The sequence below is a fragment of the Lissotriton vulgaris genome, chromosome 8 (assembly GCF_964263255.1).
Source record: "Lissotriton vulgaris chromosome 8, aLisVul1.2, whole genome shotgun sequence".
Taxonomy (NCBI): Eukaryota; Metazoa; Chordata; class Amphibia; order Caudata; family Salamandridae; genus Lissotriton; species Lissotriton vulgaris.
The window spans coordinates 125,042,623-125,056,806 of NC_141696.1; the positions used below are offsets into that span (position 1 = coordinate 125,042,623).

At 49.8% G+C, this 14,184-nt stretch overlaps 1 protein-coding gene across 1 annotated transcript in view; it reads right to left on the reverse strand.

The window, feature by feature from the left end:
- PGM2L1 (phosphoglucomutase 2 like 1) overlaps positions 1-14,184 on the reverse strand; it is a 680,235-nt gene that overhangs the window by 14,051 nt on the left and 652,000 nt on the right. The window contains exon 13 of the mRNA XM_086933811.1: positions 12,346-12,479. Within this exon, the coding sequence (XP_086789937.1) occupies positions 12,346-12,479 (134 nt within the window). The remainder of the gene's footprint in view (positions 1-12,345; positions 12,480-14,184) is intronic.

A 14,184-nucleotide genomic window follows, 5' to 3' on the forward strand; every position in this document is an offset into this window, starting at 1 on the left:
TGGTATTGTCTCTCCTTTGTTGCCCTTGTCGTCCTCTCGGCTGTTGGCGAGAGAAAGAACCCCTCTGAGAGTATTGGGGTTTGTATGTTTGGCTAGGTTGTGAGCCGGAAGAGTAGCGGTGCTGATTGCCGCCTCTATAGGTGGAGAATCCTCTACCTCTTGCTCCTCTGAAGGGTACTTTGCGATATTGTAAAGTTCCTGGGGATTTGGCCGTATCAGTATCTTTCTTTATGCCCTGTAGGGAGTCATCCACGTGTTTGCCAAATAACATCTCTCCATCGTATGGTAGATCTAGAATTTTATTATGCACCTCCTGTCTGAACCACGTAGCTCTCAACCATCCTTGGAGTCTCAGAACCGCGGAGCCGGCTAGCGCTCGAAATGCCGTGGTTGCTATATCCATAGCGCAGTCGATCCCCTCGGAAGAGGCTCGCTCTCCCTCCAGCAATATCTTCTTTACCTCTTCCTTAGAGGAATCCTGAAGTTCCTCCATGAACGGAGAGAGGTCGCACCACATCTGGCGATCGTATCGCCCCAGAATCGCCAAAGCATTAGCCGCCCTAACGAGGAGACTGGCCATTGTGGAGAATCTTTTACCCACATTGTCTAAACGCCGGCCCTCTTTATCCGGAGGCGTAGTTAGCGGCGTGGATGGGTTTTTTGATTTGCTCTGTGAGGCCTGGGAAATGACCGAGTCCGGTTTTGGTTGACCTAGTAGACACGCTGGGCTGCCATCTGGTGCCTTATATTTTTTCTCCAGTCTGGGAAGCACCGGGAGGACTGTGGCCGGATTCTGCATAGCCTTCAGGCCTTCAGACCAAACATGTTCAATGATGGGGATTGAATGTACGGATTTCCGGAATGGTTCTTTGAAATCGTACAAAAACCATTCAGATTGAACTGTGGTAACCGGGAGACCAAACCTCTTGGAAGCCCATTCCATCAAGTTGTGAAAACCTCCGACATCTGCTGGAGGAGAGATAGCGTTATCAGGTTCTGCGATGTCCGGATCTCGAGGGTCATCTTGATTCCAGTCCACATTCTGGTCTTGGTCAGGGTCCACTTGTTGGTCCACATCTGACGAGGCAGTATCATCATCTGTATCATGAACAGGCACTACCTCTTGTGGATGTTCCGCAGGCTCAGTTTCACGCCCCCTCGAAGGCAAAGAGTGTCCTGCCACAGGCTGTGATAGCTGAGGCGGAGGTGTAGGAGGGCGCACCTGTTGAACCTCCTGAGGAGTAGGAAATCGCCTTCAGTAGTCTTGCAACATAAGTTGTAGATCCGAGATGAGAGTGGATGGCATCGCCACCATCTCATGCCGAGATTGACGCGAAGGTTTCTGCAAAGGCACTTGCATGCTAGGCATTTCCTGTTGTCCATAATAATCTTCTGGAACATATTGTTGGTGTTCCATCTCTCCTTCCTCAGAGCTGATGTCCTGAACTTTAACTTGTAGGTCAGAAGGGCTATAAGCCTGGCCAAAGTCGCCATAAGCGTCCTCATCAGAATCCTCGTCCAACAATAGGTTAGGTGGAAATTTTTGAACCTGTCGCGGAGATGTCATCTCCGGTGTTATTTGCCTCCTTCTGCGTGAAAAAACAGTTTTTTCAGTCGTCGACGACATCGTCGACGGGGTCGTCATCGACGGAAATGCCTTTATGGATTGTGTCGTCGACGGAAGCGCAGACGAAGAAACTACGCTTGTCATCGAGGATTGTGCCGTCGACGAGGAGAAGCTCATCGTCGACGATGGTTGGCGCGTCGACGGGATTGTCGACGAACTCGTCGTCAGCAGCAAGGTTATAGGAGTCGTCAACACGGTCGTCGTCGAAGCGATTCTCGCCGTCATCGTCGTCGACGTGGAGAAAGTGATTTTCGTCGACGACAAACAGGCATCAGGCGTCTTGAACATCGTCGACGGCGCAGGTGCCGTCGTCGCAGCAGTCGTCGACGAGCCCGTCGACGAGGCTAATTTCACAGACAAGTCCTTTTTAACAGAAATCGTCGGCGTACCTGTGGTTTTCACCGTCGACGAACGCTGTTTTTTGTCGGAAACGCCCTCCCGAGTCGCAGTTGAAGGCTTTTTCACCCCTCTATCCCTGTCAGAGGGTGGTGAAGTGAAAGGAGCAACTTTCTTACCCTTCTTTGAGGGTTGCGACTCCTCAGGCTTTCCCTGCCTCTCCTTTTCACCGTGGTGAGGAGATTTTTGGGAAGAGGCCTGTCAGACCTATCAGAGGTCCCTGGTAAGGCCTTGACAAGGGGCTCGTCAGAAGTAGAAGGGGGAGACCTACCCCTCTTCTTCGACCTCTTAGATGACACCATCGACGAGGAGCCCTCACTGTCTGAAGACATAAGTTCTTTGCGGTCTTTCATCTTCTGAAGCCATGTGAGGAGACGTCCTTCCCTGTCCCTCAAGGTCTTGGTGGAGAAGGTTCTGCAAATCTTGCAGTCCGTTGCTTTATGGTCCGGATATAGGCAATATATGCAGTCCTCATCTTTGTCCTCAACAAACAATCTCTTCTTTGAGCAAGTAGCACAGGCTCTGAAAAGTGTTTTCTTCTCCTTGTCAGACATGATGAAAGAGAGATACAAGTTGAAGATAAAATAGCTTGGAATTGAAGAAAATGAGCAGAGCTCAATGGAGACTCCCTTGCACAATGTGCGGTAGAAAATCTGAGGCTCTGAGGTTCTCTCAGGAAGGTTCTATGGGGGGAGGCTGCTCTGATTGGCTACTGCAAGAATTTGGTCTCTTTTACAAAAAGAGGTGGATAAGCTACAAAATGAGATGAGGCCTAGGCCTATTTTTTCACTTTGTGCTTACTATTAAGGTATTTTCTATTTACCGAGGCTCCCATTCCGACGACGGGGAATGATACAAAGCATGGGAATCTATGAAAATTCGAATACTGGGGCAAGCTATGCTGCAGTACCTGCCGTCAGGTGGCTTTTAGGCTCCATCCTAAGTTGCACAGTTCACGGTGTAGCTGTTCTCTCTACTCTGCGCCATCTGGTAGTAGATGGGGCGCAGAAGGCGGCACAGGCAAAGGGAGCGGAGTCTATGGGGGAGCGCGTGTCACGCTCAACTTTTAAGTTAAAATTGAAAAAACTGGACAGCTGAAGCTGAACAAGGACAGGAATTTGTTTATACACTCGCAACTTTAAAGTAACTGCAGCTGAGCAGGCTCCTTGCCGCCATTCGGGCGTGAAACGTAAACATTCGGAGCAGCAATATCTACGTGCCTCGGGCACCCTCGCTCTGGTACGCGATCCTCCCCAAAAAATATATATGCGCAATGCCAAAGTTCTCGCATTTAAATGCGAGACCTATGGCATTGTACACAAGCATGTCGTCGTGCCTGAAGAAGGAGAAACGCAAGAAAGAAAATAGTGCCACAAGTCTATAGACCATGTACCGTGTAACAACCAAAGTAAAGTTGCCAGTCGCCATGGGAGGTTACCCATGAAGAGAAGGCAGTACTAAGGAGGGACTAACAAGCCTATTAAGATATCAGAAGCCATCATTTACGAAGGACAACGACACAAGCCAATTCCAAATATGGACGGAGCTTCTATTCCCTACTCCACTACAAGAAGTCTTGCAGAGCAGCGCATGCACGCGGACTCTAGGCTCGACCTAAAATTACCATATGAAAGGTTGGCCCAGAGAAAAAAATGTGCCTTCAGAAATGAAGACTTTCTATAGGAAATGGAAATGAAAGGTGACCTAATACTTAAGGAAGGAAAATGTGTTTCGCCACAGTCCTAGCAAGAAGAGATTTTGAGGCTTGCACATGAGGGACTCCAGGGGATGTCTTCATGAGAAGAATTATCAGATCCAACTTTTGGTGACCTGACAGTGACAAAATGCTGAAAGCAGTTTCTGCTCTGTTGAAACCTGTGTCCTGGCCGAAGTTTCCTTGGCAAAAGGTGGCTTTTGATATTTATGGCCAGTATAGAAGTTTACCGCAAGAGGCATGTTTTGCTTTGGTCTTAACTATAATTGAAAATGGCCGGAGGTCAAATTTGTTGCACAAGCTACCTTGCATGTGGTGATGGAATTCTTTAGGTACATTTTTGCCCATGAAGAATGCCCTGAAGTGGTAATAAAGGGCAATGGGGTGTAAATATGTTAATGTTCAAATCCAGTTATTGTTCTGTCACTAATAAGCAGGTTCTATGCAAGTAGCCAGTTTTCCAGAGGACCTGTTAAAGTGGAGCCCTGTGGTACAGTGTTGTGCTCAATCAAGGATTTTTATATAAAATAACCCTAGATTGTGGACCTAACCTCTTTCAAGCTTTGATATTAATTTTAGTTATTCCACATGGGTGCAGCAAGTGTCCACTGGGACCCTCTACCTCGAGGAATCCGAGCTCAAACCTGCTCTACTTTCCTTCAGAAAATGGGGATTTTTTTATGCCTAGCTGGTACTTTTTTGCCATATTCCTGTGGCACTAGTTGCATCCTTTTTTTTTTATAACAAATTTTATTTGGTTTTCTTGGCATGATATAGGCCGAAGTCCTACAAGTACTTGCAAGATGTAATGTAAACCAAAAGCACCATAATATGTTAAACAAATATAACTCAGCAGAACTGCAGGTCCAACAACGTGAACAAAGTGCAGACAATCCCGGATCCCAGCAGTAACATAAAGATCCCACTAATACAGAGGTATACAAATATATGACACGGAATGAAGCGTCTACCGGACAGTGGTAAACAGTGGGGGTCCATCGAGGGTCTAGGGGTGGAAGGGGAGGGGAGGGGAAGGGAGGTCTATCCCTCAGAAGGTTGCCCAGCGGGTCCATATTTTCCTATGTTTTCAGGGGCATCCCCGGGCCTGAAAAACCACCACCTGAGTGCCCCTGCACCTATCTAGTTCAGCCTTCCATTTGCCCACAGTCAGGGGGAGGTACCTTTCCACAGCTGGGCAATGTCACGTTTGGCAATTGTAAAAGCCAAAAAGAGTAGATGTTGCTTATATGTGTTGACCCCTATCTCGTCGGTGCTGTGTAGAAGAAAGAGTCTCGGACATAACTGGAGCTCCTATGCAAGTCCCTCACTAAGACAAGAAGCCACCCTCCTCCAAAACGGCAGCAGCAGCACCGAGCAGTTCCAGACAGTATGTAAGAATGTACCCTCATCCCTCTCGTATCTCAAACAGGTAGGGGACTGAATTAACCCCATTTTCCAAAGGCGGGTTCGAGTGTAGTACGCTATGTGTATATATTTAAATTGAATAAGGCGGTAGCACATGAATAACGCGGCTCCAGAAGGACTGGCTATAGCTTCAGCCCAGTCATCCTCAGTCAATTCTGGAACATCCTCCTGCCATGCTCTCTTAGTTTTATCTAGAGTTGTGCATGTGTGCGTCGTCAGTGTTTGGTAAATTTGCTTGATTTTATGGAGCCCCAGGTCACCCATCAGTAGTCGCCACTCCAGTGGGCGGAATTCAGGTAGAGTTTCCAGGGCGCGAATTTGGGGGCCTAATGAGTGATGTAATTGAAGATATTCATAAAGCACAAGTTACTTACCTTCGGTAACGATATATCTGTAAGAAACAGTAGTTAGTGTTACATTCCTTACCTTAGAATATCTCCAGACGTCAGACTAGATCCGAAATTTTTTCGTCAGCAGTACCCTTGCGCGTCCGTAGGCGTCGTCTGCGGCTCTGCATCCCTCATCGGCATCGTGTTTGCCGGGATGACGTCAGAGTACTTAGACGCCGCCCTTGCACGCTGACATCAGTTCTGTACATAGCTTTCCATGCCAGGAACGCAGAGCCATGATAGAAACCGACACTGGTGCCATAAAACTAGGGCCCAGAAAGGGATGACCTTAACCCTAGATATCAGTTCGCAGAACAGGGAGAATGGGTGGGGCAGTAAGGAATCTAACACTAACTACCGTTTCTTACAGATATATTGTTACCGAAGGTAAGTAACTTGCGCATCTGAAAGAAACAGGTTAGTGTTCGATTCCTTACCTTAGAATAGATACCCCAGCAATACCAACCCCGGTGGTTGGTCTGCGAACCAAGATCACACCAGAAAGTCCTGGAGAACGGAGAACAGAGCGGCCGAAAAAGCCATCTGTCCAGACTTGGCTGTCCAGGCAGTAGTGCTTAGCAAACATGCGCATCGAGGCCCACGTAGCTGCCTGACAGATATCCTGCAAGGGGAGTCCCCGACCCTGGGCAGTAGTAGCCGCCGTGGCCCGAGAGGAATGGGCGCGCAGCCCCACAGGAGGCAAAAAAGCCAAGGAATAACAGACCTTGATGCACAAAATGACCCACCAAGAGATGGTCCGCTTGTGCACCACCCGTCCCTTCTTAGCGTACACGTAACCAACAAAGAGCTAGTTGTCCACCCGGAACTGGCATCTGCGGTCTAGATAAAAGGAGAGCGTACGTTTTGGGTCCAGGCGGTGGAGGCCCTCTTTTTCTTTCAAGGAATGTGGAGGCGGAAAGAAGGTGGGCAAGGTGATGGACTGCCCGACGTGAAAGGCTGTAACCACCTCGGGCAGAGAAGAAGGACGAGTCCTCAGAACAACCTTGTCCGGATGGACAGAGAGATAAGGAGGCTTAGAAGACAGAGCCTGAAGCTCACTCACTCTCCTGGCAGAGGTGATGGCAACCAGGAATGCAGTTTTAAGAGTCAGAAGACGAAGAGGACAGTTATGAAGAGGCTAAAAGGAGCGCACATCAGATAAGTTAGTACAAGGTTCATCACGAAGGGAACATGTGTGTGATGCCCTTCAAGAATCTATTTACAACTGGGGACTTGAAAAAGAGAAGGCTGATCAGGAAGCCTTAAGAATGCCGAAATGGCCGAGAGATAGCCTTGATAGTGCCCAGAGCAGAGCCCTGCTGGGCAAGAGAAAGAAGGAAGAGGAGAACCTCTGAAAGGGGGGCAGAACGTGGAACCACAGCCTTTGCTGTGCACCATGCCACAAATGTGTTCCACCTGCAGGCATATACCGTTTTTGTGGAGGGACGCCTGGCTGCCAGAATCCCATCACAGACTTCAGGAGGCAAGTCAAATGGCCTCAAGTCGCGCCGCTCAATCTCCACACATGTAGGTGGAGACTGGACAGGTTCGGGTGGAGGACTGTCCCCTGTTGCTGCGACAGAAGGTCCTCTGAAGAGGCAGACGAATCAGGGGATCGACTGACATGTTGAGTAGCTCGGGATACCAGTATCTTCCTGCCCAGTCCGGAGCCACAAGGATAACTTGGGCCCGGTCGCGTCTGATCTTCTTCTTCCCAGAGTGCTGAAGTGGTATAGGCGTAAAGGAATATAACAGACCGCAGCTCCACTCGCGACGAAAAGCATCGCCGAGCGAGTGCCGCCTTGGAAATTCCAACAAGCAGAACTGATGAACAAAGGCTCTCCCCACTGCTGAAAGAGACCTTGCACCACGTCAGAGTTCAGACGCCATTCGTTATCCATCTTGCACCGGCGGATGAGTTGGTCCGCCCTGGCTTTCAGGGAACCTGCCAGGTGTTGAACCACCAGGGTGATGCCCTGGTATTCCAGCCATGCCGAGAGGCGCAGAGCCTCCTGACAAAAGGTCCACGACCCCACCTTGTCCTGTTTGTTACAGTCCTACATGGCGGTGGTGTTGTCGGTTAACACCTGCACTACACATCCCCGGACAGAGGGAAGTAATGCCTTCAGTGCAAGCTGGATCCCCCGCAGCTCCATAAAGTTGATATGGAGCTGGGACTCCGCCGGAGACCAGAGGCCTCTGATCTCCGCCTCTCCAATGTGGCCCCCCATCCCAGGAGGGTACGCATCCGTCACCACTGTGTGCTCGGGTTGGGGAAGGTAGAGGGATCTGCCGCTGACCCAATCGCGGTCCATGAGCCACCACTGCAACTGTCTTGCAGTGCCCTCCGAGATCAGGATGTGGTCGGACAGGTTGCCCTGATGCTGTGCCCATTGAAACTTCAGATCCCACTACAGAGCCCGCATCCGCCACCTGGCGTGATGCACCAGTAGGATGCAGGAGGCCACTAGCCCCAGGAGCCCCAGCGTCAACCTGACCGAAACTCGGGATAAAGGCTGAAAGATCTGAATCAGAGCCTGAATATCCCAAACCCGCTGCTCGGGAGAAACCCGAAACTGCGCCGAGTCCAGAACCGTTCCAATGAAAAGGAGCTTCTGAGTGGGGCACAGGTGTGACTTCTGCACGTTGGAGAACCCCAGCGAGTGCATGAGATCGGCCGTAGTCTGGAGGTGGGAGACGACTGTCTGGGGCAAGCCTGCCTTCAACAACCAGTCATCGAGATAGGGGGAAGACTGGAACCACTGATCTGCGCAGATGTGCTGCGACCACGCCATCCCTTTCGTTAACACCCAAGGGGCACTGGTGAGGCCGAAGGGGAGCATGGTAAACTCAAAGTGTTTGAGGCCTACCGTGAACCGCAGGTAGCGCCGGTGGGCCAGCAGGAAGGGGATGTGGAAATATGCGTCCTGCAAGTCCAACGCTACCATCCAGTCTCCAGAGTCTAGGGCAGCCAGGACCTTAGCTAAAGTCTGCATCTTGAACTTCTCCTTCCGGAGGAAGCCTTTGACGCTTCGGAGGCCCAATATAGGGCGTAGGCCTCCTTTGCCCTTCTTGGGTACCAGAAAGTGGTAGGAGTAGCAACCATGACCTACTTCTGGCCGAGGAACGCGTTCGATGGCCCCCTTGGCCAAGAGGGCTGTGACTTCCTCCCGCAGAAGTTGCAAGTGATCCCCCAACATGCGGTGTACTGCGGTGGCATGGCTGGAGGGGTCGCCTTGAAGGGGAGGGAGTAGCCCCTTTGGACGATTTGCAGCACCCATCTGTCCGAAGTGATAGTACGCCAGTGGGGAAGGAGATGGCGGACCCTGCCCCCCCCCACTGGTGTCGAATGGGCCTGAAAGCTCGGACTAGGAAGGCTTTGAGGCAGATACTGCGGGAGTGGATGTGGACTGACCCAGCCTTTGTCCCCCTGCACTGCCATGGCTGTTCCCACGTCCGCGTTGAGGTTGGTTCTGTGGCCTGTGGCTTGACGAACGTGGGGGGCGCCCCTTCCATGGCCACGAAAGGGGCGAAAAGCAGAAGTCTGCTGGTACTGGCCCGACAGGCCCAAGGACTTGGCCGTAGCCCTGGAGTCCTGGAAACGCTCAAGCACACGGTCTACCTTGGCGCCAAAAAGGTGACGGCCATCGATGGGCATGTCCATGAGCAAGGACAGGACATCTCCCGAAAAATTGGCGGACCTCAGCCAGGTGATACGATGTATCTCTACCGTCGTGGAAATCGCTCTGCCCAGCAAGTCAATGGTATCAAGTCCACATCGGGTGGAATAACGTGCTGCATCCCACCCCTCAGCAAGAGCTTGGGCAAACCGTGCCTGGGCCTCCTCCGGGTACCGGGGCAGCACGTCCGCAACCGTATCCCACAAGAAGTGGGCGTAACGGCCCAAAAGGCAAGCAGTGTTGATAGACCGCAACCCCAGACTAAGTGAGGAGAACAATTTCTTCCCAAACTGGTCAAACCTTTTGGATTCCCGATCTGGTGGAGCAGTCAAGAATGCGGTCTGGGACTTAGAGGCCTGGATGACCAGACTCTCGGGTGGGGTGTACGGACATAAAGCAGGGGTCGCCCGGAGCCTGTAGGTGGTGTCTGGCCACGTTCTGATCCACAGGGGGCACCGTGGAGGGCTTGGACCAAGTGCCATTCAGAATGTCTGTGAGGGCCTCATCAAACGGCAGCAGAGGCTCCGAAGAGCTTACTGGCGGCTGAAGCACGTCGGTGAGGAGATTAGTCCTCACGGCCGCAGCAGGGAGCTCAAGAGCCAAAGCCTTGGCTGCCCTGCGCAACACCACACCATAGGTAGCACCCTCCTCCATAGCCACAGAGGGAGGAGAGATAAATCCAGTGTCAGGCAAAGTATCGAGACCACTGGCCTCCTCCAGCTCATCTGCCCAGTCCTCAGACCCCTCCCAGTCCTCCCCTTCATCTGTGTCATGATAAACAGGCAGAAATCACGGAGCCGGGTCATAGGTGAATTGCTCACCCACCAACGACAGAGACGATGCCGCTCCGACTACGGACCCAGACTGGGGCTGAAACCGGGGGCAGTGTCGTCCAAAGACAGTACCAGGAGTGGCACCATCGGGGTCGGCGCCAGCGGAGGAGTCGTAAGGTCAACTGGCGTCGACCGGGATCCAGGCATGGATCCCCCGGGGCCCTGCGGCGTCGGGACCGAAGTCGACGATGGTGCCGGGGCCGAAGCATCCGACAGCGCCAGGCCCGAAGCCGCCAGCCCACTAGGACTCGGTGTCGGGGCTGTGGAGCCCGAAAGCACGCCGACAGGCCTTGACGGAGGGAAGTGAGTCCTCATGGCCATGAGGAAGTCCTGTATCTCCTCCGACGGCGTCTGCAGTCCAGGGACCGGAGGGTATGGGACGGGATGAGACGCCCGTGTCTCACACCGAGCCGAGTGGCACGACCGGCGAGGGGAGTCAGAAGAGCAATGACGTCTCTTCGACTTCTTTTTCCTCGACTTAGCGGAGGACTTCGAGCCCGACGAGTGCTGAAGGCTCCACGAGCGTCGATGGCTGCGGCTCCGCGACCGGTCCCTCAACTTCCTCCTCGACCGGGACCTCGAGTGGCACGGAGCCGCCTGCCGGATCTTGAGGAGCTTGCGGGACCGCTCCCGCCTATCTTTTGAGGTCAAAGCCCAGCAGTCGGGGCACGACTTGTCATCGTGGTCGGCCCCAAGGCAGTAGAGACACCGGCGGTGGGGGTCGGTCACTGACATCAGGCGGTGACAGGCGTCGCACGGCTTCAATCCAGGAATCCCTACCGGCACCAGGAGTCGATATCGACTCGAAAAGAATAGCCAAAATAGACCAAAAAAGTTAGTTAAAAAGTGACTAGGGTAACGCTCTTCCCGGATCTGCGCTTGCTGGCGCGGAGAAAGAAGAACCGACGTCAGTGCGCGAGGCGGCGTCTAAGTACTCCAACGACGTCACCCCGGCGAACACGAGGCCGACAACGCCTACCGACGCGCAAGGGTACTGCTGACGAAAACTTTCCGGATCCAGTCTGACGCCTGGGGATATTCTACGGTAAGGAATCTAACACTAACCTGTTTCTTTCTGATATTGTGTCTTATGTAGGTGGAATTCTTTTTGCAGCTATTGGAATGACGAAAACCCTGCAGAGAAGTCACAGTGCGTAGTTATGTGCCTTGCCAGCAAGGGGTTGCCCGAGTCAAGGTCCTACGCCATCCCATCTGTCTCACTTTGTACCGCCAGAGCTGAATTACAGTTCTACTCGCGGGGGCAGTGCATTGAGGTTTCTAGAGCTGTATAGGAATTGGAGTAGGGGGACCCCTACTAGTTGCATCTTTGTACTTATATACTAATGTGTGGGTACTCTATCAACATTTTTGCCTGACGACTAGGAGCACCAATGCTTAAACTGAACCTCTCTAGCTAACCGGGGTAATTATAATCTCTAATGTCAATGGCTTTTGGTAAGCATTGACTGCTATGGTGCAGAAGCCCTTAGTGAATCTATGGGCTACTCGTAAAGGCTAGAGGTATCTCTGTCGCAGACAGCCGCTGGAGAAGTCATAAATCCATTGTGAAATTGTCAAAAGTTCAGCTTCATATATCACCACAGTTACAAGGAACCCACAAAGGCTGTGCCCGGATGAATTATACCATCATTTTCTTGGAAATAGATGGAGATGAATTAGACATTTTGTTTACCAATGTCAAAAGCTCTTCCTGCAGAGCGAAAGGATCACTACATATCCAAAGGCAGCAGAATCGATTCTAGGCTATTTATTTTCTTCATCAAAGAGGGATCTCTAGCTTGTTGCCAAGCAGTCAATTACAACACTAAATTTAACAAAGACCATCAGATACACTTGAACTAGGGATTTAGATTATGTATTGCAATTTGCATACCCTCTGTTTGTCACGACTCAATTTTCACTGTTTGCATTTGCATGTATACAGTTCCTATCAATATAGGGGTACTGCATTCATTTGGATTGAATCAGGGTTCAATAGAACAGGTCCCTCCAAGGGCACTCATCCATTTTATAGCATTAAATGGTATGCACATGTATAGCAGGGAATTGGAGATTAACCCCTTATTGTTATCCGATCCTTGGCAGCCCCTTAAAAAGGTGCATGAAACAGAGGGCGCTTTCATACGGAGATGAGCAACTCCGCGCATAGATGCCTCTGGTGATTTTCCTGCCTATCGAAACTCAAATTTCGGATTTAGTCATCTGATAAGAGCAACACAACACACCAGAGAAACAAAGCTTTGAATGCTTGGGCACTCACCTTTGTGTGGGTGAGCCACACATTTCTGCGTAATATTTTATCTTTGGTTCAGTACCGCTTGTCCTGAGAGTAGCAACACAACCATTTTCAAAGGTGAAGGTGATCATCTGGCTGTTCTTACTCAAAGGCAGCACCTAACAGTGAGAGATTATTGCAGAAGTGAAAATGTTAACTTTACATTTTGTGATGACGAAAATTTATCCTAGCTTTAAAATAGTTAATGTAGGAGAAGGCAAAGTGTTCCGATTTCTAACCATGTATAAAACTTGCAATAACATATTTGGCAATCTGCTCCAAAGTTATTCACCTTTGGTAATGCTATTTCTGATGGATGAATCAGCCCCCCTAATATTACTTGCAAAACCCTCAAATGGGCTCCACTAGACATTTTCAGCTGCTTAGCCAACACCTGGGGCAAGGTAGCAGTGCTTGATGCTGAGCTGTAATCTGCCAAGACTCAGATTTCATAGCAGGCTATATAAGCCACCTTGGTACTGGTGACATCAGTTCTGACCTAGTTGCCAACAAAACAGACTTATCTCTGAATCATGCATCCCATTATGCTGCAATTGCTGTAAATTCATAGTTCTGCAGTAATTGTCACAACAGAATTGCATAATTCCACTTACCTTGACAATTTTTCAATGTTTTATCAACAATTTATCATGAAATGTTGAACCCAATCATTCTAAATCCAGTCAATGCCCAATGTTCGCTGCACCTTGACGTGTACAGTTTCAACAATCTTTCTACAGATAAAATGTGTTTAGGGTATTTTTTTCTAAAATTTCAATTTCTTAACTACATAATTAAGTATGCAAGTATTGTTCCCTACATTTTATAGAGGGCAACCAACAGTACAGTCCAGTACTGTACCTCATGTTTTCAATAAACGTTGTTCTGTTAAACACACATTTCCAAGCTAACTACCTCAAAATAGACATGTAATCTCAAGAAAAACAAAGGGTAATGTATAATATGGTGCTTTATTGCCACCTTGGGCTTTAACCTCTCAGCTTTGTGATGTCCTTCAATGACCACCGTGAATAGTTTCAAACAAATATAGTTAATTTTAATTGTATGAAAGGCTTAAAGAGGCTAACCTTACTGGAACAGATGCCGCAGAGGACTTTTCCAACAGCTGACTCTCTAAAAAACTTCTGTTTTAACAACAATGCTTTTTAAATGTATGTCACATCTTCTGTGTTGCGCTCTGCAAATGTCAGCTGGAAGGTGTATGGCATGCAGAGTTGCAGTTGCTAGTGTTATATTCGCAAAAAATGAAGGCTGCTAATATCCATCTTACGATACCCAGGTTGGAGACATTTCTTCGGGTGCAGAAAGGATACAAACTGTACCGCTTTTGGGAATCTGGGAATGTCTTCGTTGAGTGCGCTTTCCCCTGCATTAATTTGATGGAAGAAAAAAGGCTTAGAAGACTACTGGCTTGTTCTAATTAAGCATTTTCCAGGTTTTCAGGAGCATGCCGGTAAGCTTAGTGATGCCATATGCTGATGGAGAACCCGACATCTTTTTCTGTACAGTAGGTGTATACTTCTAGCAGGAGGTTGCAGGGCACCTCCAATAGCTGTAGAAGGTCTATGAAACAATACCCAGGAGTCCACTATGGAGCTATGAGAATCAAGTGTCAGGACACCCTCTTGATCGTCCTCATCACTCTCAGAATGAGGGAAAGAGGTTGAAAGGCATTAGGGAATGTCTTGTACACTTTCCACACCATTCCCTGATGCAACTGCCTACTGGACAATAATATGTATTTACTACTGACAAAAGTGCCAAAGAAATCCAACATCTGATAACCCCATTTGCATATGATCC